The sequence below is a fragment of the Triturus cristatus genome, chromosome 3_2, assembly GCF_964204655.1.
Source record: "Triturus cristatus chromosome 3_2, aTriCri1.1, whole genome shotgun sequence".
NCBI classification, from domain to species: domain Eukaryota; kingdom Metazoa; phylum Chordata; class Amphibia; order Caudata; family Salamandridae; genus Triturus; species Triturus cristatus.
In genome coordinates this window covers 604,798,579-604,822,908 of record NC_140584.1, presented here as the reverse complement: position 1 = coordinate 604,822,908, position 24,330 = coordinate 604,798,579, and the positions used below count along the sequence as shown (strand labels likewise).

Below are 24,330 nucleotides of genomic sequence, written 5' to 3'. Positions count from 1 at the left end.
TTGCAACTTTTAATGCTCTTTAGATATCACTACGCGAGATACATTTGTGATGTGTGTTATCGATCAAGTCTAGTACGGAAGCATTAGCATTGAGTTTTAGGAAACATACTGTCCATCAATAAAAATATATAGTACAATTGAACAGTTAACAAGAAGATGTTTTACACAAGAAGATGTTAATGTAAGTTGTGTGTGACCACCATGTTGCTCTCGCGTTGACTGAGTATAACTTGCAACACATACTTTTGATTGTTGGAAGTGCGCCACAAGCTCATTGCGTGCTTGAGGCTCATTGCGTGATTGAGGCTTTCTCTCGTTTTAATTATTGCTTTGTCCCTGCCTGGGTAATTGGGGCCAAAACATTAAACTAATAGAAATGGGTACACATTCTGATTCTCTGAAAGATTTTTGCTATGTAGATGATTATTTTTGAAGTATTCAAAGTAAGACAGGGTACATCAGCTCTCATAACGAAGTCATTAGATGACAATGATGAAACGTAAGTTTACTTTTAACTGAATTCTCGTTTCTAAACACACACTGCTGCACGCCACACACTGCTGCACGCAGCACACTGCTGCACGCTGCACACTGCTGCACGCCGCACACTGTTACACGAAACACTGCTGCACGCCACACACTGCTGCACGCCGCACACTGCTGCACGCCGCACAATGCTACAAGAAACACTGCTGCACGCCACACACTGCTGCACGGCACACACTGCTGCACGCCGCAAACTGCTGCATGCCACACACTGCTGCACACTGCTGCATTACTCACTGCTGCATGCTGCACGACACTGCTGCACACAGCACACTGCTGCACGCAGCACACTGCTGCACGCAGCACACTGCTGCATGCCGCACACTGCTGCACGCCGCTGCACGCCACACACTGCTGCACGCCACACACTGCTGCACGCCACACACTGCTGCACGCCACACACTGCTGCACGCCACACACTGCTGCACGCCTCACACTGCTGCACGCCTCACACTGCTGCACGCCTCACACTTCTGCACGCCGCACACTGCTGCACGCCGCACACTGCTACACGAAACACTGCTGCACGCCACACACTGCTGCACGCCACACACTGCTGCACGCCACACACTGCTGCACGCCACACTGCTGCACGCCACACACTGCTGCACGCCGCACAATGCTACATGAAACACTGCTGCATGCCACACACTGCTGCACGCCACACACTGCTGCACACCGCACACTGCTGCATTACACTGCTGCACGCCGCACACTGCTGCACGCCGCACACTGCTGCGTGCCGCTACACGCCACACAGTGCTGCATGCCTCACACTGCTGCACGCCGCACACTGCTGCACGCCGCACACTGCTGCACGCCGCACACTGCTGCACGCCGCACACTGCTGCACGCCGCACACTGCTGCACTCCACACACTGCTTTTATGTGAGTTTATGCTACTGACATTGTAAATGACAATGGCTTTTGTTTGTTTTAAAACCAAAACATAAATAAAAGGCATTGTAATTTTACAATGCCAATAGCTCAAACTCTTATAAATGCGAGACCTATTGCATTGCAAATGCTTGTTTTGCATTTGTCACCCCGAGTGGGAAGGGTATGCTCAGACGTGAGTCCCTTGCTCTCCATGCCACTGGAATCAGGCTATCCTGGCTGACAAGGGCTGAAAGCCCGAAACCGGTCCTTGGATGCTTGTTTCCAGTCCAGGGAGGACCTGGCTTGGCAGTTCGGGCTGGACTGTTCCCATGGGGCACAGGGTCAAGACTGATTTGCATATGGCTGGGTTTAAACTGGAATGGCATGGTGAGCAAAAAAACGATGGATTTAGGCCCAGATCTCTGTACTGGGGTGAATGTATGACATTGTTCTGCATTCTGTCCATCAATTGTTGTTTTTGCATTTGTCACCCCGAGTGGGAAGGGTATGCTCAGACGTGAGTCCCTTGCTCTCCATGCCACTGGAATCAGGCTATCCTGGCTGACGAGGGCTGAAAGCCCGAAACTGGTCCTAGGATGCTTGTTTCCAGTCCAGGGAGGACCTGGCTTGGCAGTTCGGGCTGGACTGTTCCCATGGGGCACAGGGTCAAGACTGATTTGCATATGGCTGGGTTTAAACTGGAATGGCATGGTGAGCAAAAAAACGATGGATTTAGGCCCAGATCTCTGTACTGGGGTGAATGTGTGACATTGTTCTGCATTCTGTCCATCAATTGTTGTTTTTTCATATTGTGGGGCAACATGTTCTGTTGAAGACAGGCAATATGGTGAGAGTGGCTTCCATCAATCAGCTGGTAAAACACACTCCAAGTCTCTGAGTCTCGTGGCCATTCTAACGGGCATTCAGGCAGAACACCATCTCCTGTTTCTGGCGGTCTCTCTTTTGAGGGGTATGACTAAAGCCCATCAGACCATCTGATCAGGCTCTTCCCTTCCTCTCATGATCTTTCCCTGTCTCAGACATTTTTTCTGAAGTGTGCAGGAGGTTGGAAATCTGTTTTGAACCGTTTTGTTTCCCCACCCAACAATCAGCTACCCCTTTATGCTTTCCTGAGACGGAAATGTATGCATTTCCACAATTCCCATTAATTCTAAGGTTGCTGGATCGGATATGGCAGGAGGAGGAGTAGTGTAGCGGTGGTCCCCTGTTGTCCTATAATGGTTTTGTTCCCTTACTTTGGCCTCTTTCTGTCCTCCTTTGTTGGCAGTTGCCTCTGGTTTCATTTTCCCCTTTGCCCTATAAGTTAGGTTGTCCCTTTTGGCTTGGAATTTGAAAGGAAGTGGTGCAGACCAAGGATCTCCCTTTCATTTAGCTAAGGCAATTCGCAAGTTCCTCACCTTGAAGTCTTATGTTCACTATAGATGGTCATTTGGAGGTGGTGTGCTGCCACTCTATATCTCCTTTGTGCTGTGATATACTATCAGTGACTCATTTTCTGAGTAATGAGTTTGAGCTTAATCTATTCATTTTTACCCTTCTAGCTCAATGGGCTGCTATTCAGTGTTTCCGAGAGCCCTGGGGCAACCTGGGAGATGGGAAAGCTTTGTTGGCTCTAAAGGAGATTATATTTCTCCCAGTCTATGATCCATCCCCTTGCCAGTCATTGGGATTTGCGACTGGTTTTACCGTGCAGGGTCATCATTTTGCACCGTTTGGCAGAACTGCAGTTTATGAAGGTGGCTTTCTTGTTGGCCATCACTTCTGCATGCAGGATTGGGGCGCCGGGTGTTCTGTTATGCTATGCTCCCTTCTTGTCTTTTCTGGACATTGGGGTGGTCCTTCACCTTGACTCCAGTTTTCTCCAAAGGTGGCTTCTGTCTTGCATTGGATTCAGAAGAGGAATCTTGCGCCACATTTAGTGACATCCCCCCCACATTTCCCTATTTTCAAGATATATCCAAATTCTGTGGTCTCTTTCCTTACCAAAGAGCATAGTTTATTCACTGGGCTCAATGCCCTCGCGACATATTGCTTCCCCTTTGGTTGAACCAATGAGACTATTTTGATTCAAACATTTCTGCCCAAAATACATTTCCCATCAGGAGTGGCATCTGCCTTCCCGTCCTCCCACTCCCCCAGAGATCACATTAAATCTCCTCGCACCCTGCTCCCCCTCAAGTGCATAATCCATGACCCATCCTTTTCTCCAAAAATATTATCTGCGGTTACCTCTTTCCATGATACAAAGGGCGTAACTACCAGATCACCAGACCTCGGGGTTCTCAAGTATTTCTTCTTCTGCTTTTTCAGCACCTGTCCAATCAATGATTGCTATGGGAGTCAGTGTTCCAAGAATCAAGAGAATAAGGCTGTTCCGAAATCAGGTGATTAGAAGGAAGAGAAAGTGATCACTCTGGGTCAAACTTGACCTTTAGACTCAGCTATTCAAACTTTTCTCTTATTCCTGAGAGTGGCTCGCCTCTAAGGTCTTACTCAAAAGAGGCTTCCAAATTAAAGTAGTTACATCAAACTGTCGATAACCACATGTAGCAATCATAAGAATTCAATTGCCTTCAGGCCCAGCTGTGCAATGGCTGTTTGAGCCATTTTGCAGCTTCCTGAGCGTCAGCATCTGTTGAATAGAAGAGAAAACCTAATGCCATAATGGTGGAATTTCTGCCTTATGGAACCTTTACATTTGTTCAGCAAAAGGTGGAGCAATTGGGACATTTCACAGCATAAGTGGTGCTCCTTGATGGCACAATATGCTGAAAAAAGTTTTCCTGATTGCAAGATGACAAGGCAGGTATTTCAAAGATAAATAAGCAGCAAAGAGAATACTATCCATTAGAATGCGTAGAATAGTTGGCTGTTAACAAGGTGATGAGACAGCTCCAAGAGTAACCCATCGTCTCCATGATCATCAGTCTTTGTTTAGACGCTCTTGAAGCAATAGTCAATATCAGGGAGGGCCTGCTCCTCTCTGTGGATAAAGAGAAGACAGTAGCCAAAACACTTCTTGACTTGTCACTGCATATGACACTGTTGACCACACAATTTTGGTCGACTATGCTACAAAAATGTGCAAGAATGGTTGGTGTCTTGGATTCAAACTTCTCTCCCCAGTCACTATCAAAAGATCAAGTTCGAAAGCGCTGAATCTTCCAAGCATCCAGTATCATGTGATATCCTCCAAGGATCTTCCCTTTCCTGTCTCTTATTCAAAGTGTATGTATGCTTGCTGGCATTGCTTCTGAAGTAGATTTTCAAATGTACACAGATGACACTAACATCTATTTCTGGCTGGACAAGCACCCACTTCAACCTACTAAAATTAGTTTGTGCTTGGGACACTTCCTTCTGTGAACGAAGGGCTGTTTCCTCTGCCTGAACGGAAGAGGTTCATGGTAATGGGAGAAAGTGAGCCTGACTCTCTACTCATCACTTGATCGTGAGGTAGGGGGGCCACTCTCCCACCACCTCACACATTAGCAGCCTGGGAATACTGGTTGATTCAGAACTGCCATTTGTTTCACAAGTCAATGTGGTGGTCACAAAGATCAAGCTGCAATTCTCCATGCTCTGTGCAATGCTCCCATTATGCGCCAAACCAGCCACTGGATGGAACTGACATGAACTATTCTGGCCTCCTCAAACACTCGTTGCCAGGATACAAAGAGTGCAAAAGGGTACAAGATCAGGCAGTCCAAATGTCCCCTAGTCTATGCAAGCAGGAATACATAAATGCTTCTCCGAAAGCACTCCACTGGCTACATTTTGAAGCCACTATCAGATATAAGGCTCTCGCCACTGTCTGCAAAGCCTCTTGGGACAAGCGGCCATAACACCTGCAGAAGTTAGCTCCCTGCTGCACCCCCGCTGAAATCCTCGCCTCATTGGCTCCTAACCTGATCCAGCAATGTTCTTTCAAGCAGGTGAAACATAAAGTCACATCCCTGGGGATATAATTTCAAAGACTGCAGTGCAGACTGCTTACCCTCAACCCCTCTGTGAGACCTGAACCCAATTACATGTGTTTCAGGAAAATCCTGAACACTTAACAATTCATTTCAATCTCTTTCAACCTGCCAGGGCCGCGACCGCAGAACATCCGCAGCAGTCCTACCTGACTTGACACATTTTATTCCTGCATCACTTTTTTCCTCAGATGAGGCAGCTTTTCTTTTCCCTTTGTGTACTCTGAATTAAAAAGAAAGGTTTCATAGAGCATTACAAAACTCCCAAAATATGTTTAATATTATTGCAACAAATTCCTTTCTGATGCTCAGTTTAACCAAGTGACAGGCAGTAAAATAATTTCTAGAGAGTACCTCTGATGATGGTGAAGCCGCATGTTCCTTACTCTCTTAGATATGCCAAAAGCTCTCATTAGAAGACCTTCCTCGTTTGCGTCCAATGTGTGCTCTCATCAGAGGACAGAAAGCATCTGTGATCAGCGTTTGGCCTGATGCACCGGTGGCAGAACCCATCTCTGTGGGCTCGCAGCGAGATTCGCGTCCCTCTGCCAGCTTCTATTTCCACTTGGCGGTCCCAGGGCTTGTAATTGGTGCGGGATTAATTCTGATTTCATCGCTGATCACATAGCGCAGTCGTTTTTGTGCAGCCTCTAATAACCTGAATTGCAATGATTTAGGCTTTGTCTTTGAAGCAGATGGTCTCATGGCTTTGCCAGTGACCCTTTTCAAAAGGAAATGTTTATGTCGACAGAAGCCTGCCTCTTTTGGAAATGAATACTCTTCTCTCTTGAACCTCTCAGCTCATTTCAAACTTCTTTTGTGCTCACTCTGCTTGTACTATTTTTAAAAATCACAAAGTCTTCTGGTCCTCTTCAGGGATGTACTCTGGGGAAAGCTGCAAAGGTGAGGACCACTGCAAAGACCGCAGGCAGACTCAGAAAAGAAAGGAACCCGCCAACCACTGTATCTACCTGCAACTCATGGTTTCATCATCAATGCTAAATTAGCTGGTGCGCAGCCAACACTTTAAAATGCATGACTCACATGGGCACAAAGACAGGGGTCTGCTGATGTCAGGAGGACCTCCATCCATGTGCTTCAGGAATAGCATTTTGATTTAAAATACCCACGTGGGGAAATAAGCAGTGTGATTTCTAGCACTTCTTCTCTCCACTGAAACTTACAAAATAAGATAAAATCATGTGCATTACCCAGCGCCCGCACTGCCAAATCCCACAATCACACCCAGACATGGATGGCCCAAACACTCACAAAACATTCCAACAACAAATACACCCAACCTCATGCATGCTGGAGCATCCTGGGCCGTGCACTACTTGCTCTCATAGCCAAGTTGTCGAAGATTGTACTCACCGATTGGATAGACCTTTATAGTTGACATGAAGCATTGAAAGGGAGAAAATATCAACAATACAATTTAACTTGTGAAGTCCCTGTGACTCCATAATGACAACCAGAAATCAATGGATATGATTAAACAGTTTTATTTGGATTACCAATCAATACAGTCAATAAGCAAATCATATGCAAGTTCAATAAGTACATTAGCACAATAGGCAAAGTAAAATATCTCTGTTGGATGAGATGCCATAGAATAATATACAGAATTATGTTAGCCACAGTTATATAACAGCATATAAAAGCAAACTGGTGTTCCATAAAAAGCTGCCCTTCACTATTCTAACATCGGTCGAGTCTAGGATCATCTATTAAAGGTCTCTGATTAGAGAGCATAGAAGCAGAAGGTGTCATCAAACTCCAGTAAAAGTCCAAATAGGAAATAAGTGTTTATCACAAAGCCTCACACTAACAAGAATAGGGAGAGCAGAGTGTTCCTTCTTTCTATATTCTATAGCAGACATCTTATGGACCGCATACACGAGCTGAGAGGAGGCTCCGCTGTCATCCATAAGTCCTCCTGGTCCTCCACACTGAGCAAGCAAATAACACTAAACTTCATGGCGCTGCAGAGATGCCATTTCCCACTCTCTGCAACTCAGACTACCATTTTATTTGTCATCTACTTGCCTCCTGAGCAGAACAAGGACTTCATCGATGAATTCTCAGATCTCCTCATCGCCTCATCCAACCAACATGCCCACACCACCCTCTTGGGTGATTTATAGCCTCCTAGCCAGCATTAGCGTGTAAGAATCAAAAGACACTTTCTTAAACGTCATTGACACACTCAACGTGGTACAGCAAGTGACACTAGGAGCACACTCCAAAGCCCTCGCCCTCTACCTTGTCTTCTCAAGATCACAAACAATCCAGTCCAAACAACCCATACCCCTGGACTGGAAATATAAACACCCTGCTGACTATAAATGATCCAGTTACAGACAGAAAAGTACTTCACCAACCCCATCAATGATGCTACCAACAGAAACAGAACAATTTTTGAGACAATTATGCACTGCAGCAACCCCCTTCTAGACCTACTTGCTCCTCACCCACAGAAAAGTGAAGTGCCATGAATCTCATTTTCAGTGAAAAGAATACAGAAGATCCAACAGCACAACATCAATACCAAGCCTGCTTCAGGTTCCACGCTCAATCCTTCCAATAGAATCTCACAATGGTCTCCCTTCAAAGCCCTATCTCTCGCAGATCTCACCGATGTACTCAACTTCCTCAAAGCAACTTATGAAGATGTATTACCCTCTGCCCTTCATCATAACCCTCTCTCTCTCTGGGGAAGCTCTCCCACCCCTACTCACCATTATCAATACGTCCCTGACACAAGGCATCTTCCCGGAAGCTCTCAGGGCAAGCCATATTCTCCCACTCCTACATAACTGTAAACTAGACCCTGATGACCTTACCAACTACAGGCCTGTCAATTTCCAACCATTCATCAGCAAGACCATTGAAAAAGCAGTCTCTGGTCAGCTTCAAGATTACATCACTGATAACCATCTCTTGCTCGACTACCAGTCTAGATTCAGATCACACTACATCATGGAGAGTGCTACCGTACACATCATAGACAATGCCCTCTGACCACAGATGAAAGTGACCCCCTCCTGATGTTGCTGGACCTTTCAGATGCCTTCAACAGAGTTGACCACTCCACCCTCATACTCTATCTGGAGTCTTGAATGAGAATCACCAGCAATTCTCTTCACTGATTCTCTTCCTACTTTTCCAATTAATGCCAGGTTGTTCACTGGGCACCTCCAGGTCCCAAAATAACCCTATTACCTGCAGCCCCCCCCCCAAAGTTCCATAGTGATTCCTGTTATCTTTAACCTTTATATGGAGCCACTTGGTGCTCTACTCACCAATAACAGCATCAAGATTTACAAGTATGCTGATTATCCACAACTCTACTTGAAAGCTTCCTCTGATTCAGGCAACCAACACATCAAACACTGATTGCACATCATCCATACCTGGATGACCAGCGCCTACCTGAAGCTCAACCAGACCAAGGCACAATTCCTTATATTTGTGAAGAACAGCAAACAAGAAACAATAAAAAACCTGGCTCAATGTCATGAATCTTGATGGCTTCGAACCCCAACTTACACCGAATAACAAGTCACTTGGATTCACTCTCAAAACCAGTCTCACCCCAGGTGTGTAATATAAACCCCAAATACTCTGCAGTGTGGAGGGGTCCTCTTATCTATATGTAAAGGGGCCCCCTCAGCTTGTCTGCGCAGTGCTGTATGTCACTCTAAAACAGCTACAGTGAGCAGCATGCATTGAATTGACACCGTGCTGACATTGGACTGAAGTGAAACAAAATAACCACTTATTTTGTTTCTCTTTCTCAAGTTACCAAAAAACTCACCATCAAGCAGCCTTAGGGGAAAAGAAATCAGAAAACTTGGAATACGCAACAAGGGAAGTCCTTGGAGTCAGTAGCAGGGATGTCACTTTCATTCGAGGTGGACTGACCTTTATGGAAATACACAGTTTTTTCACAACATGCTGGTATCTCTGAAAGTCCAACAGGGGTGGAGTTTAGTCAGTTGTGTCTAGTAGATGCTTCCTACATATAATTCATTCTGCTCCAGCTCTACCAGCATTTTAGAAGCACCAAACCTGCCAGTGTCCTCAAAACATATTTAAAAGTCACTGTTGGCACTACAAGACAATGTATAGACACTATTCAAGTACAGACAGCATATGTACCTCTAAACTTCGTGGGATTCACACTTATTCTTAAGTATGTTTAGGAATGTGAACATAAGACTTGCTAATACTTTCTTCATCATTACCCCAGATCTACAGACTAGTGATGCTAAACTCTTAAATCATACCTCATTTGTGAGTGACAATATAACGGTGTCCTCTGTGCATAATCAATGACTTTAGAATCCTAGGAGGATAAGTGCGAGTAGGCAGGATAAATAAATGAATTGCCACAAAGGCCACTATCTTGGCGATAACAAAATGATATTGCTAGTAAATGCCCACATGTTAGATTGTAATTGCACTACAACCCTCATAACTGCACCTCAGAAGCCTATTCTCTTACCATCTTTTTACAGATTCCTATTGAAGGCAGTGAGAATAGCTGTGGCTGCCAGTAATACTTACTCAGAATTAATTGTTTGCTCTCCTTTCCTGATGTAAAAAATAAACAAACAGTTAGGTAAAAGCAGAACAATAGAAAATGTAATAGATGAAATGAGATGGTGTAATTCTTGCCCCCGCATCACAGCCACAAGCTGTCTGGTCTGTTCCTCTTATCTCCTCGCCAAAGAAGAGGACTTTGATAGTTCTAGATCAGTCATAAATAATGACTTCTCTTCGATGACAAAAAAATACATCCACTTGTTTCTGGAAAAAAAAGCAATGTCCTCCACACAAAGGGAGCATCTTCCCTGTAATTAGCAGGCAATGTTGATTTTCCCTGTCTGGCATGGCAGACCCTGGCAGGGGTCTGCATCAGGAAACCCAACTGAAATAGGGCAGAGCTCCCTGATGTAGTAATAGCAGAGGCTGTATGGTGGATCGACCATTACCTACGATAGACTGCTGGCAGACTGGTGCTCAACTTTTAATACTTTATTAACTTCACCATCCAGAATACTGGTAAGACTCATAATAGCAAATCCGGGATGTTGGTTTACTGGAACAACCAGGTGCTACACCCGGGCACTTAGAATAAGGCATTAAATGGAAATGGGACTGGCAGTCTCATAGAATGTGAGCTCCTAACATTTATGATGGATTAAGTCACTCTGCTAACACATACATTTGATCCTCCATAAATGTTATCCTAGCAGCCTTTTACATCGCATCCCACCACACTCTGATTGAAAGACTCTACCACATCGGCTTCCAAGGGCGCACTCAGACCCTCTTTTTCACCGGAAGAACCCAGAGGATCCACCTCCCACCTTTCACCTCTGAATCCAAGGAGATCACCTATGGTTTCCCCAGGGCTCATCCCCCAGACCCATGCTCTTCAGCGCATATATGACCTCTCTAGCCAACATCGTCCGATCCCACGGTCTCAAAATAATTTCCTACGCAGATGACACCCAACTCATCCTCTCACTCACTGACGACTCACCACTACCAGAACCAGCTTCCACAGATACATGACAAACGTCGCCGACTGGATGAAGAACAACTGCCTGCAGCTGAACACAGACAAGACGGAAGTATTGATCTTTGGCAACAGCAGCAACACATGAAATTACTCCTGGTGGGCTAGGACCTGCACCCACTCCCTCCAACCATGCCAGAAACCTTGGAATCATCATTGACAGTATGCTCTCCATGAAATCCCAAATCAACGCTGTCTTATCCCCCTGCTTCCTCACTCTGCCATACTATGTAAGATCTTCAAGTGGCTACCTCTACACATGAGACGCACCGTGACACAAGCCCTCATCACCAGATGACTGGACTACAGCAATGCCCTCTACGTAGGAATCATCACACACCTCCTACAGACACTTCAGGTCATACAGAACGCCACGGCTAGACTCATTCTTGGCCTTTCCCAACTAACCCACATCACACCCCACCTCAGGAAACGCCACTGGCTCCCGGTACAGAAAAGATGCCAAATCAAGCTGCTGGCTCATGCAAACAAGGCTGTACAAAGCCAAGGACCTGCCTACATTAACCACCACCTGAACATCCACTAACAATCAAGAATACTATGCTCTGCTTCCCTTTCACTTGCCCATACTCCCAGCATCTACCAAAGCAGAAGTGGAGGACGCTCCTAGCAAAGACCTGGAACAGACTTCCCATGCACCTCCAGATCTTCACTTTACTTCCAGAATTCTGAATGGCCCTCAAGACCTGGCTGTTCGAATAAGCCTCCAGGGCCTGCAAGCACCTGGATACCATCTCTGGTGATTATCCTGATTGATTGCATAATAAATTACCTGCTTAATGTTCACCTTTTGGTGGCAGGATTTTAATTTGCATCTGTACATTCCATATAAACCTACTTCCTTATTTTAGCACAGGGAGGGGAAAAAATGCCCAGTTCCTAAAGTTCAAATTTGTTAATAAAAATAATAATTATATTATAATAAAAATTCCGAACACAACTCAGTTTTTAGTGTGCATGTATGTAGAGGATGAACATTCCACAGGGTGAACTTTTTTTCTCTTTGAGGCTAAACATATCACGGAAACTCCTTCAAACATCATGTGGATACAGGTGGCAAAGGTGAAGTACTTCTACAGGGCGGTTAGCAACTGCAAGGGTATGTGCGTTGTGAAGGACCCACTCACCATTGCGTGCCGGGGGCTCCCTAAGGTTTTGTTACTCCAGTGTCTCACACTTAAGGAACACATAGCCAAAAAGCAAAGAGAGCTTACTACCAGCTCTCTCCTCATAAAAAAATAAAACTGTTTCCTACAGAAACTGATTGCAGACCTGCTGTTCAAACCCTCGTATTCTCGCATCTGGATGGTGGTGCTAGATGCATGGCCTTTCCGGAACCCACATTGGCACCCCTTAAGATCATCCTATCGACCACAGCACGTCTTGTCCAGGGCCTGAAGAAATATGACAACATAACCCCTATCCTCATGAAAGATCTGTTGGATCCCCCTTTGATGGCCTGTACTATTTCAAAACCAGATGCATCATTTAGAAAGCCATCACGATGAGCACCCCCGCTTATCATAGAGACAAGCTCACCGTCTCTAGTGGTTCTCTCCACACCCACTTTCAGAATTGAATCAAACTGCAGACTAAGACGTTTAAAAATAAGAAAACCAAGGTGTGAGAAAGTGGATGATTAGTTGAAATGGTTGTGATACCTCACCAAGTGATAATGTCACTATTATGTATCAGATCCAGTTAATTTTCTTGTAATCAAACCTTAACTCAGCCCTGAGAAGCTGTGGCACAGAGCAGTCAGGCTTACCTCAAAGGAAAACAATGTTAAAGCTTTTTTCAGTACCAAAAGAGTTAATAAGAAAGAAATATGAGACAGTAAAACTTCCACTCCAATTTATAAAAATACTATATATTTTTATCTTTGAATAGGCAGCTAAACAGCAAGGTTTTCATAAATCACTGCTTTTCACTCATAGTGGTAGTCTATGAGCCTCGAACATGAGGGTCTGGGGTAAAGTCAAAGGTTCAAGCCTGCTGCGATGGAACTCAGTGTCGGAAGCAGGCACTGATATGGCCCCTGTCAAGATTTTACCTTTGCACTTAGAAACTTTTCTGGTCCTGTTCCTCGACCTCAGTCATGTCAGCGGGGTCCTTTTCAGTTTAAGGCCGGCGTTTGGTTTGACATCAATGAACAGGCGAAGAGCAGCTGTCTGATGAGAGCCTTGGTTCTCTCAACAGCATTGAAGGTTACCTATGAATAGGCAAGTAGCAGTAGTTTATGAGCCTTGGACTCTGTGCCGAAAAAACAATTGGGCTTAATTACAAGATCCTTATGCCGCTGGTGTGTACTTTTTCCCATTTTATGGTTTAAATGTTTTTATTAGTTTACAAGATTCAAACAAAACCACGTACACATAGCGATCATCATGCAATGCTGTGGTATAACCACAACACAACGTGGCGCAAGGGGCTTGCAAATTAGCCCTAATATATTTTTATTTTTTGCTTACATGTTGCATTTCTATGATCAGAAAGAGTAAACTCTGGCAGCAGCCAAGGGTCAAGGACCTGGGAACCAGCTCTTGGGGCGTAGTACTCAATCTCACAGGCTTCACCAGTGGAGTCCAGCCAGGGCAATTCCAGTGGGAACTGGTTAGCTGGGCACTTTCCAGGTGCAGGATTCCGTAGCTTTTATGTCCCTGAAGCTTAACAGAAGTCTAGTCAGCTAGCCCTTGGAGTCCACTCAAAGGTCCTTGGCATGAGCTTGAGCAGGTCTGCCCTTACGGTCTCTCGCCACAAAGTCCAAAGTAGAAGCTGCCCTTCTATTTTTGAGGTTGCGCCTTGGTTCAGCAAATGCAGTCTTACTTGATGCAGTTTTTCCTTCTGAGGTACACAGGTTCAGCAGGTGCAGTTCATCTTCTGTCCTTTCTGAGTCTAACAGTTTTCTGAAGCTGGAAACCAAGGGTGCCACATTTATGCCAATTTCGAGTTTATAGGTGGAGAGGACTCACTAGCGAATGGAGGTACAATTCGCATGGGGCAACCATCCCCCTTCTTCACCATTTCCTGTGGGTTTGTCATTAAATAATCCCACATTGCTACACTCGGCCCAAATCTAAAATGCCAGGACCCTTCTTCCCCGGGTCAGAGCTTTGGGCACACCTTTGATGTGTGTCTATTATAATTAGTCACCCCTCCTAGAAAATTGGTTCTGCAATGGGTTTCTCCATCTGAGGTAAATGCCAGCCTGTCTACCTACACAAACGAGTGGGCAAGCTAAGGTGTGACCTGCATTTGCCTCTCAGAGGCTGTAGCCCTTTTTGAAGCTGAGCCATCTGTGGCAACAGCCCTATGGCGATCCTGCTGGAGGAAGTCACACCTCCTACCACCACTAGTCATTTTGCTCCCTGCTCCCGGGAGCGCTTCACACCTCCTAGCAAGAGGGCAGCAGGTTGTCTTAGTTGACAATTGCTGTAGTTAATTAGAAACAGCACTTTGGGGCAAGAAAGTGGTGACTTTTTAAAGTCACCTTTGCATTAAAAGTTACTTTAAGTCTGACTTCTGCAATAAGTCAGGTTTAATTAATCTGATACCTCGGAGTACTATATTTGGTGGGCTCAAATGGAAGTTAGCACTCAGAGCGTGGGCTCGTGCAACCCCATGTTAGCCAATAGGACTACCGGCCTTGCTACAGCGAAAGACACAATTTTGAGTTTTCAGTGTCGGGACATGTAAAACATAAAAGGGACGGGTTTTTTTAGGTCGAGCCTAGCGGCAGCCCGCATGCACTGCTCACTCTGCGAGGCATGCTGTAATAGAGTATGCTGTGGAAGCCCCGCCCACTCTCTGCCCATATTTTCAATTGGCTTGAGTCATTGTCTTTTGTGAATGCTGGCTTCCGATTCATTATGAGGCTTGTTAGTCCCTCCTGGGTACCACCTTGTCTCCATTTGTTACCGCCCGTAAGGATTGGACCTTTTACTTGGCTCATTACAGGTCATGCTTTACCTAGTGGGTGAGCACTATTTAGTTTATTAACAATGGCGGCTGCTTTTTTTATTTGTAGTATTTGCATGCTGAGTGCGACGTCCGCTTGGGGACACCGCGCTCAGTTTAAATTTTAATTTTAAAAGTTTGAAGTTGAGAACATCGCTCGCTTCAGGGACACTGCACTCTGTTTATTTTTTATTTATTTTTTTTACTTTAATTCGGAGCGCGGCGCCCACTTCAGGGACACTGCCCTCTGTTTGTTTATTTATTTTTTTACTTTAATTCGGAGCACTGCACCCGCTTCAGGGACACTGCGCTCGGTTTAATTTTTTTGTTTTATCTTTAGTAATGAGCGCAGCGCCCACTTCAGGGACACTGCGCTCTTTCTTTTTTTTTACTTTAATGATGAGCGCGGCGCCCACTTCACGGACACCGCGCTCTGCACCGCTTTCTCTGGTTGTGCGCTATGGACAGCATGTGGATTTCAACTTTAAGATGAGAGCGTGACTTTGATGTGACTGGCTTAGGGCAGTATCACGTTGGCTTTCGGCAGTTTCACGTTAATGAGTTTAACTGTGGTCGGAGTAGGAATCTTTTTTTCTAACAATCAATCATTGCGGGCACCTTTCTTGTTGCGCGCCGGTCGCCCAAAAATATACCTTGATGTTAACAAACCATCCCATGGCAATTTCATTGATATTTGAAAAGCAAGCTCTGTTCGGATTACATCACGATGTGGGGAAACAGATACGGGAAAAGCGTTTTTGCATAGATTTCATTAATTGCCTGTTTCTTTCATGTTTTACGCATTGTCTGTTTTAAATTTTTCATTGTTTTAAAACTATTGTACCGGCACTCCAAAGGTATCAGTGCGCTGGCTCGAACCTGGTTCCCCAGCATCAAAGTCGCCTGCTCCACCCATTACATCAGATCCTCTTCACTGCCCTGTTCTGCCTGATCCCTCCTCCCGTGCTAATCACAGGATCACAGGCAAAATGGGATCAGCATTTTGGTGGAGGCCACTTTATCCATTGTATATGGAGGAAGCTCTTCAGATGAGCATTGAGCACTGCTTATTTCAACAATGGCAGCAGCGCAAATGCCTTCTCGCTGGCTTCCCCCTTCCGGGCCGCCATTGCTGCACCCGCTTTCATGATTGTTTATTTTTAATTAGTATGCACCTAATTTCAACAACGGTGGCAGCGCAAATGCCTCCTCCCTGGCTTCCCCCTTCCACGCCGTCATTGCTGTGCCTGTTCTATAATAGTTTTTAAAAATTAGTATTAAGCATTGCTTACAGTAGCGCGGCAAGCTGCATTTAATTTTCAACAATGGCAGCCGCGCAAAGGGGGATCTGGGGAGCAGCCGAAGCCTGCGAGGTCTGCCCCCCTGGGCACATTGGGAGGGAGTGGGGCTGGCCGATTAGCGGCCATGTTGTTTGCATTTTGGGCTTCTTTGGAAAATAGACCAATAGAGCCCAATAGATAAAAGGGGTGCTCACGCCGCTCCCAGCTACCATTTTAGGTTTGGTGACCTGGTGGCTGGGAGCAGAGTAGCATAGTGCAGTTTTTGCCCACCCTCCCATCCTCTTCCTGGGGATTTTGGCTGGGGTTTTGCTTTTGGGGATTTATATATTAAATCTTCGGCTAGGTTTGTTGAACTCAGGTGCATAGGGGAAGCCTTTTGTTCAATCTGTCGCTTGGAACAGGCGCTGGCGGGGTTGTTAAAAGTTGGCTAGGGTTGGCAGAAGTTTTTTGGTTAAGTCTTGGAAGTTTGTGAGCAGGGGCAGGAAAAGGGTAGCAAAACCAAAGGGGATGATGAACAGAGTGTTGGACATTGCAAGCACTCACCCCCAGTCAACTGATCTGGGTTTCAACCATCATCATTCTTTAGCTCACTCCTCCACCCCAGTTCAGACATGGCCATAGGCAAATCAGTCTGACCCTGTGCCTCATGGGAACAGTCCAGCCTGAACTGCCAGGCCATGTCTTCCCTGGACCGGAAACAAGCATCCTGGGACCGGTTTCTGGCTAATCAGCAGTAAAAGGGTAGGCAGGTAGGCTAAGTTTTAGAGTATACGTTGGTTAGTTACAGTTGCAGAAAGGCAGGTAGGAGATTTGGGTTTCATTGGAGGGCATGAATTTTCTCTGCAATACTGTGTAAGGTTGTAAAGTTGTTGTTATGTTAACGACGGGGTGAGGGAACTGCTCAGGGGATCGTAGGGGCGGGGGGGACCAGGTGGTCAGTTATTTGATGTATAGTGAGGTTTTAGTTTTGTAAGGCATTTGCCAGTGTTTTTTAATGTGATATGTACCTGTTTAAATAAAGAGGCCTTTTACACACACAAATTTGGTCTCGATTTGGCTTGCCCCCCTCCCTCCCAATGCCTCCTCACTGGCTTCCCCTTCCTGCGCCTTCATTGCTGCTGTCCTTCCTGCACCGCTGTACATTATTTCAACTAGACCTACTGCAAAACTTCTCTCATGGCAGCCACTTCCGCCTCTTGTATGAGGACACCCTTTAATTGAGCACAAGCACCTTTAGCTTAAAAAGTACAGCACTTCTCCTTAAGGTAAAATGGAACTGGAGGTTGGTTACCAGAGGGTCTCAAGGTGGTTGTGGCTGTTCCCGGGGGTGCTAGCACCCGCACTTCTCACATTATGTAGCTGTCCAGGTCTGTTCATTTGTACCTTTAAAAGAAAGCATAGAGCACAGATCTGTCAACGCAGGGTTAAGGTATATTTTGCGTATACGGCACCCGCACTGTGTATAACTTAGGCCTGATACACTGACGCCATTTCGTATTCCTAAAGTGACATAAGCACCGGTCATCTGATAAGGCAAACTGTTTGACAATAAATACGGAGATTAGAAAACAGTGTTTTTTTATTTAACTCTTGTGTCACAGTGGGATTCGGAACTAAATGTGCGGCATTTTGCAACCATGGTCCAGGTACAATGTTTATTTGCAGCCTGCATACATTATTTTGTGCCACTGTGCTTGTCCGAATTAACAAAGCAGTGCTTTGTTTTTGCAGCATAAATAAAAACATTCTGATTTTGTCCACGCAACGGGCCAAACAGTAACTTTGCCTCCAACAACTGCAGCTGTTTTTAACTTCTATTTTTAAAGCCTAAGAAAATACATTCAAGATAGCCTGAACAGATCAACAACACAATTACACAACACATGCATCCAATCCACACCACAAAATTCCACATCATGCCACAAAATTCAACAGCACGCCACGTAATTAAACTCCACTACTACCACCCCACAACACAAAATAGCAATCCACATATTTACACTCCTTGATAACCAATCCAACTCTACATAATTCCAGTGCACTCAGTACAACAAAATTACTATCCACATACTTCAACTGCACACCATGACACATATTTCCACTACACAAATCCACTCCACACCACACTATTCCATGCCACACAATTCCACAACTAGCAATTTCAATCCAACCCACATAATTCAACTCCACGCTACATACATCCACTCCTTTAACATAACTAAAATACATTGTCGTTTACAATGCTATTAGTTCTAACTTTCAGAAATGCAAGACCTATTCATTGCAAATGCTTGTTCTTAATTAGCACCCTGCATTATGGGCTACTAAGGACTTCCTTAGGGGTAGCTTATAAATTTTAAAAAAAGAAGGTTTTTCACAGTTTTCACTTGACAAAAGGGTGTATTTTACCATGTCAGGTTTATTTTGCCCTCACAGGGCAGATAAAAAGCTGGCCAACAAGGCTACATGGCAGACCTGGAGACATGTTTTCACTTTTTTACTGTGGTGGTGGCACAGGAAGTGCTGCAGTCCACTGGTGACATCTAACTTAATAGCCCTGGGTACATTGTGTACCAAATATTACGGACTTACAGGTAAGTTAAATATACCAATCAAGGATGAGCTGCTTGCACATACATATTGCGGGGTCAGAGCACATGCACTGGGTCAGAAGAGAGGGTGGAAATACCAGCAGCATCAGTCCAAAACTTTTGGGGGGTGACAACACAAAATGAGACACCTTTCTTACATAAGGTAGCAAACCTTTTCCATCTATGCACCCAAGATCTGAACCAACATCCCCATATCCATCAGGAGCGCCCCACTGCTGCTCCAATTTATGAAAGAGTTGAAGAATCACAACACAATTACAGTTGTGTGTAACTATTTCAGAGAGGCAGTAAAAATATAATGAACCATGCTTGTAAATAACCAGCAGCCTCAGAAAGCACGCGTTTAGCTGATGTATAAATAACAGAGGATGGCAACAACAGGTACTGTTGCAACCCACTCACGATACTCACAGCAGCGGCAAAGAATGTGCATTTTGAAAAAAACCTGGAAGGCTGCATGTTTTTCAAAGAAAAGGAGCCAGCTTGTTCTCTATTGATCTACAAGTGAGGGCGCGGTAGGTGGTCATTTCTGATAGAAGGTGTAGAGAGCCATTCGGCCTCTACCAAACAATGTATACAAGACACGCATGCATTCCACACCGCTCGAGGCGGGCTCGCCTCGAGGTATAAATAAAGTCACGGAAGACCGCTTGGGGGTTTGGGCAGGCAGTGGAGAGAGAGGGACTTTGGGGGATCAGAGGGTCCGTGTAGATTGAGGGGGTTTGGGCAGGCAGTGGAGAGAGGGTCTTTGGGGGATCAGAGGGTCCGTGTAGATTGAGGGGGTTTGGGCAGGCAGTGGAGAGAAAGGGTCTTTGGGGGATCAGAGGGTCTGTGTAGATTGAGGGGGTTTGGGCAGGCAGTGGAGAGAGTGTCTTTGGGGGATCAGGGGGTCTGTGTAGATTGAGGGGGTTTGGGCAGGCAGTGGAGAGAGAGGATCTTTGGGGGATCAGAGGGTCTGTGTAGATTGAGGGGGTTTGGGCAGGCAGTGGAGAGAGACGATCTTTGGGGGATCAGAGGGTCTGTGTAGATTGAGGGGGTTTGGGCAGGCAGTGGAGAAAGAGGGACTTTGGGGGATAAGAGGGTCTGTGTAGATTGAGGGGGTTTGGGCAGGCAGTGGAGAGAGGGTCTCTGGGGGATCAGAGGGTCTGTGTAGATTGAGGGGGTTTGGGCAGGCAGTGGAAATGATCTTTGCGGAATCAGGAAGCTGTGGTCTCTCTGGTGGGAGCACTGTCTTTAGTGCTGGGGGAGGCAGAAGGGGCCATGAGGCCGAATTGTGCCTCTGCCTGTAGTCCATTCCACTCTCCCAGTCATGATTTTACCTGGTTTTGTGTTCAATATTTATCCTAGTAATACATCCTCAAACACCGATCTTGAAATTACATGGGAACACTTCGAGTAGGATTGGGTTCATGGTATTTTTTTGAGTGTACTTTCTAATCTAATATTTTTTTATCCACTTCAGTGATGTCATTCCCGATGCTCGACTGTGGTTCAACTGTGAAGTGATTTCAAGATGTCACTTTCGTTGTAACAAAAGGGTCAGAGGTCCTGTGATGTCACTTTCTGCAATGACATCAGGGGTCAAAGGGTGTCACTTCCTGTGATGTATACGGTCGAAGGGAATGTGATGTCACTTCTGCTACCTTCGGTATTTTAGTTAATCGACGACCATGTGTGCAGGCCGTCGCTTTTCTATATTAGACAAAATGTATTCAACATATGACCCCAGGTCTCTCAGACACCATCTTACAGACGCTCTGCGGGGCACTATATTTATAGCAGGTAGGCAACCCCTTCAGGAGTTGTTTTGTTTTCAGCTGATACGCCTTGTCCTCCTACTGCTCATAATGGCATGCTTCCATTACTCAAATTCTTTGACCAAAAGGGGGAATAATATATAACGAACTTTTTTGTGGTGAGGAAAGTATTATTTCATAAGGACATTTTTCTTGAAAGCCTAATCCTAAGGACCCAAGCACTATATAAGGGGTCCTATCTTCCCGTGTGTTTGTGCTTGTGTTGCTCACCACGGGGAAACATTTGCAGAAGAACCACCCTAACTCACCCTTGCTGCCTGGCAATAAGGACTTTTGCAAAGTTGATTCCACGGGTAGGAGATCCAAGACTCCTCTGATTTCTGAATTGAATCTCCAGAAGATGGTTAAGCCTCTCTCTAAGGCTTGTAATCACCAGAGACGTAGATCCTCCTTCGTCTTCTCCTTCAGGGAAATCTAATTTTACGCTGTCTTCTCCAGCCTCTATTTCCTCTTGGGCATCTCCTGAATAAGATGTAGAGGAGGCTAGTTTTGGGACACATTATACCACTCCTGGAGGGAAATGCATTTATAAAGAGGATATCAAGTCTACATTTGCTTACCTCTCCTCCAATCCTCAGTTACCAGTAGAAGAGAAGCAGCCTAGTGCCGGGGTACTGAATGGTTCCGTCAGTTTCACAGACCAATCCTTCCCAGAGTTCCGATTATATCTGCAGTGATGAACCTGTTGAAAAAGGAGCGGATGGACCCTGATAGGGTCTCTGTACCACGATTTATTGAGAGAACATGTCGTTTGGCCAAAGGAGAAACTGAGCTCTATCCGGATCTGACAATAGACCCTCTCTTAGCTATTGGCATAGGGAAGCCTTCACTAATTTCAAAGGATGTGATATTGTTGGCTCCAATTGATAAAAAGGTAGAGAATGCCTTGAAAAGATCTCACACTGGGCTCGCTCTCGCAATGAGATTGGAGGAATATGGAGACTATTCTTACCAGTCTCTTGTCGAAGACTCCTAGTCACTATTCTCGCGTATCCAAGAGGGAAATGATTTTTCCCAGCTTCTAGGAAGGATGGAATTTCAGGCAAAATATGTGTCTGGTCTAATGTTTGACAATTAAAGAGTGTCAGGAATGGCATCAGCAGGAGCTGAGGGAGCCAGGCTTCATCTATTATCTTTGAAGCTGTAACGCTGATGCTGCACAGAAGAGCTGTCTCCTGTGCATGCTTTATTCTGGCACCAAATTAGTGGGGGGGGGGGTGGTTAGTAGAGGACGTGCTGCCAAATTCATTTAAATGACAAAAGTGAAATCAACCTTTCCACTACTAACAAAAGCCAAATGAGGATGGAAGAAAGAATTATGATAATTATAGGAAGAAAATGCCTAATTTCTGCCACAACAGATCAAGAATTCAGCCCAGGGGTGCCCATTCTAACAACTCTCCTCGATAATCAGGAGGTAAAGGTGGACTATCCTGAAAATCCAGAGATTCCTGTTGAACGTCGTGTTTTTAAAATTTTAACACGGATGAGAGGGTTTGGTCTCAAGTAACTCAGTTACCAAATTATTTCATAAAGTTACTCCATAGAAATATGTCCCCTGTAACGTCCTGGCTTTCTCGGGGTTGGGACAAACAGACGACGGACCAGAGAAATGGAAGTTTAAGGATGATTTAATAAACAGATAAACAACTACAGACAACAAAGAATACCGGTACTGGAATCACCAGTTAAAGTACGATACCCATTCACAGCTCTTCTAACCGTCCTCCGCATGCACACCGGGCCCGGTATGCTCCAACGGAGGGCACAGTGCTAAGCAGTGGCCGACAATGCCACTCGACCGCTGTGAAGGGTAGTTCCAAGGTTGTGGAATCTACGGGGGGAACGTGGGAGTCACCCGGCCGGGCTCTCTACCACCTGGGAACAGCCGCTCTCCCAGTATCCCCCAGAGTCCTGCCACAACACAAAGACGCTGGGAACACCTCCCAGTGTGCGTCTCTTGTATCCGGGTTTAAGTGATGATACCCAAGGTGGCGCAGAGAATGGATGGGAGCAGCCGCTCTACCTATCCCAGTTCTCCTACGAGTGTCGATGGCTAAGACGCGGAAACACCTCCTGGATAGCGTCTTAGCTCTAAGCGTGTGTTTACCCAAGGAACGAGGGTTGGGAGCTTCGGCTCGCACCAACCTCGTTTTCTCCAAATTGTCAGGCCGTTGGGAGCTTCGGCTCTACCAACGGGACTTGTGCCCAATGACGTTGAATACGGCTCTCAGAACGGGACAGGACACGGGCAGGAAGCACACGCCAGCACCTCTCCTCCGCTCCTTAGAATGTTCCTTCCGCCGCTCAACTCACCAACGGGTCCGTGTACCTCAACCAGGTACTTCTGCAAAGATCAGAATATCCGACGCCGAGTCCCAGTGATCTTCTCCTTAAGTAGTACTCTCGACGTTGTATAACCATGACTCTTGAGTTGCATAACATGAAAACTAGGCGTTACCCTAGGTGTTATGTAACCAGAACTCTTGAGTTGCATAACATGAAAACTAGGCGTTACCCTTGGTGTTATGCAACCAGAACTCTTGAGTTGCATAACATGAAAACTAGGCGTTACCCTTGGTGTTATGTAACCAGAACTCTTGAGTTTCATAAGGCAATTGTTGCCGGAGGGCATTCTGGGAGTTGTAGTCCGCTCTCCTCCAAGCGCACCAGGTTCACGGAAGTGGCATCGTGGGAGGGAATCCATGTGCAGGAGGGGATTCCTGACAGTACATCCCCCTCCCATCAGCGCCCCCCATCAGCGCCCCCCATCAGGAATAGCACAGGAAGGATATCGACGATGGAACGACGATACCAGACGAGGAGCGTGAACCCCCGCCGCAGGTTCCCATGACTGCTCCTCGGGTCCGTACCCCTTCCATGCCACCAGATACCATAGTTTGCACCTGCGCCACTTGGAATCCAAGATACCGGCCACCTTGTACTCCACCTCCGAATCCACAGTCACCGACACCGGCGTACGAGGCCTCACCGCGTTCGCGGGTTTCAAGAGGGAAACGTGGAACACGGGATGGATCCGCAGGGACTGGGGCAGGCACACTTTCACGTTCACCGGGCTGATGCATCGAAGGATCCTATATGGGCCCATGAAGCTGGGATGGAACACGCTACTTTTCTTGAATCTCATGTGCCGTGTAGAGACCCAGACGTAATCTCCAGGTTTGTAGACTGGTCCAGGCCTTCTCCTCCTATCAGAAAAGGCTTTATACGTGGCTTTAGCCCCCTCCAGGGCAACTCGAGAATTCATCAAGGCCTCCTTGATGCGGGCCACCCTCTTGGCTGTTGTCGGCAAACTGTCTTCCCTGACCGGGTGCAGAAACGGCAAGAACCGGGGATGATGGCCGTAGTTACTATAAAAAGGGGAGGCCTTGGTGGAACAATGTGTGGCGTTGTTGTACGCGATTTCCGCGATCCAAAGTAGGTCCACCCACTCATCCTTCCCTTGCTCTACAAAACAACGTAGATATTGTTTGAGCGACTGGTTCAGGCTCTCCGTCTGGTCGTCCGTCTGCGGGTGATAACTCGTGGACATGGCAGACTTGACGTGTAACGCCGAACACCATGTTTTCCAGAAGTGCGACGTGAACT

The 24,330-nt window shown here is 46.0% G+C and overlaps 1 protein-coding gene across 1 annotated transcript in view; it reads left to right on the top strand.

Moving 5' to 3' along the window:
* The window catches only part of LOC146857813 (uncharacterized), a 37,657-nt gene extending 16,259 nt beyond the window's left edge, over positions 1-21,398 (top strand). Inside the window, exon 3 of the mRNA XM_085647073.1 lies at positions 21,300-21,398. Within this exon, the coding sequence (XP_085503199.1) occupies positions 21,300-21,398 (99 nt within the window). The remainder of the gene's footprint in view (positions 1-21,299) is intronic.
* The last annotated feature ends 2,932 nt before the right edge of the window (positions 21,399-24,330 follow it).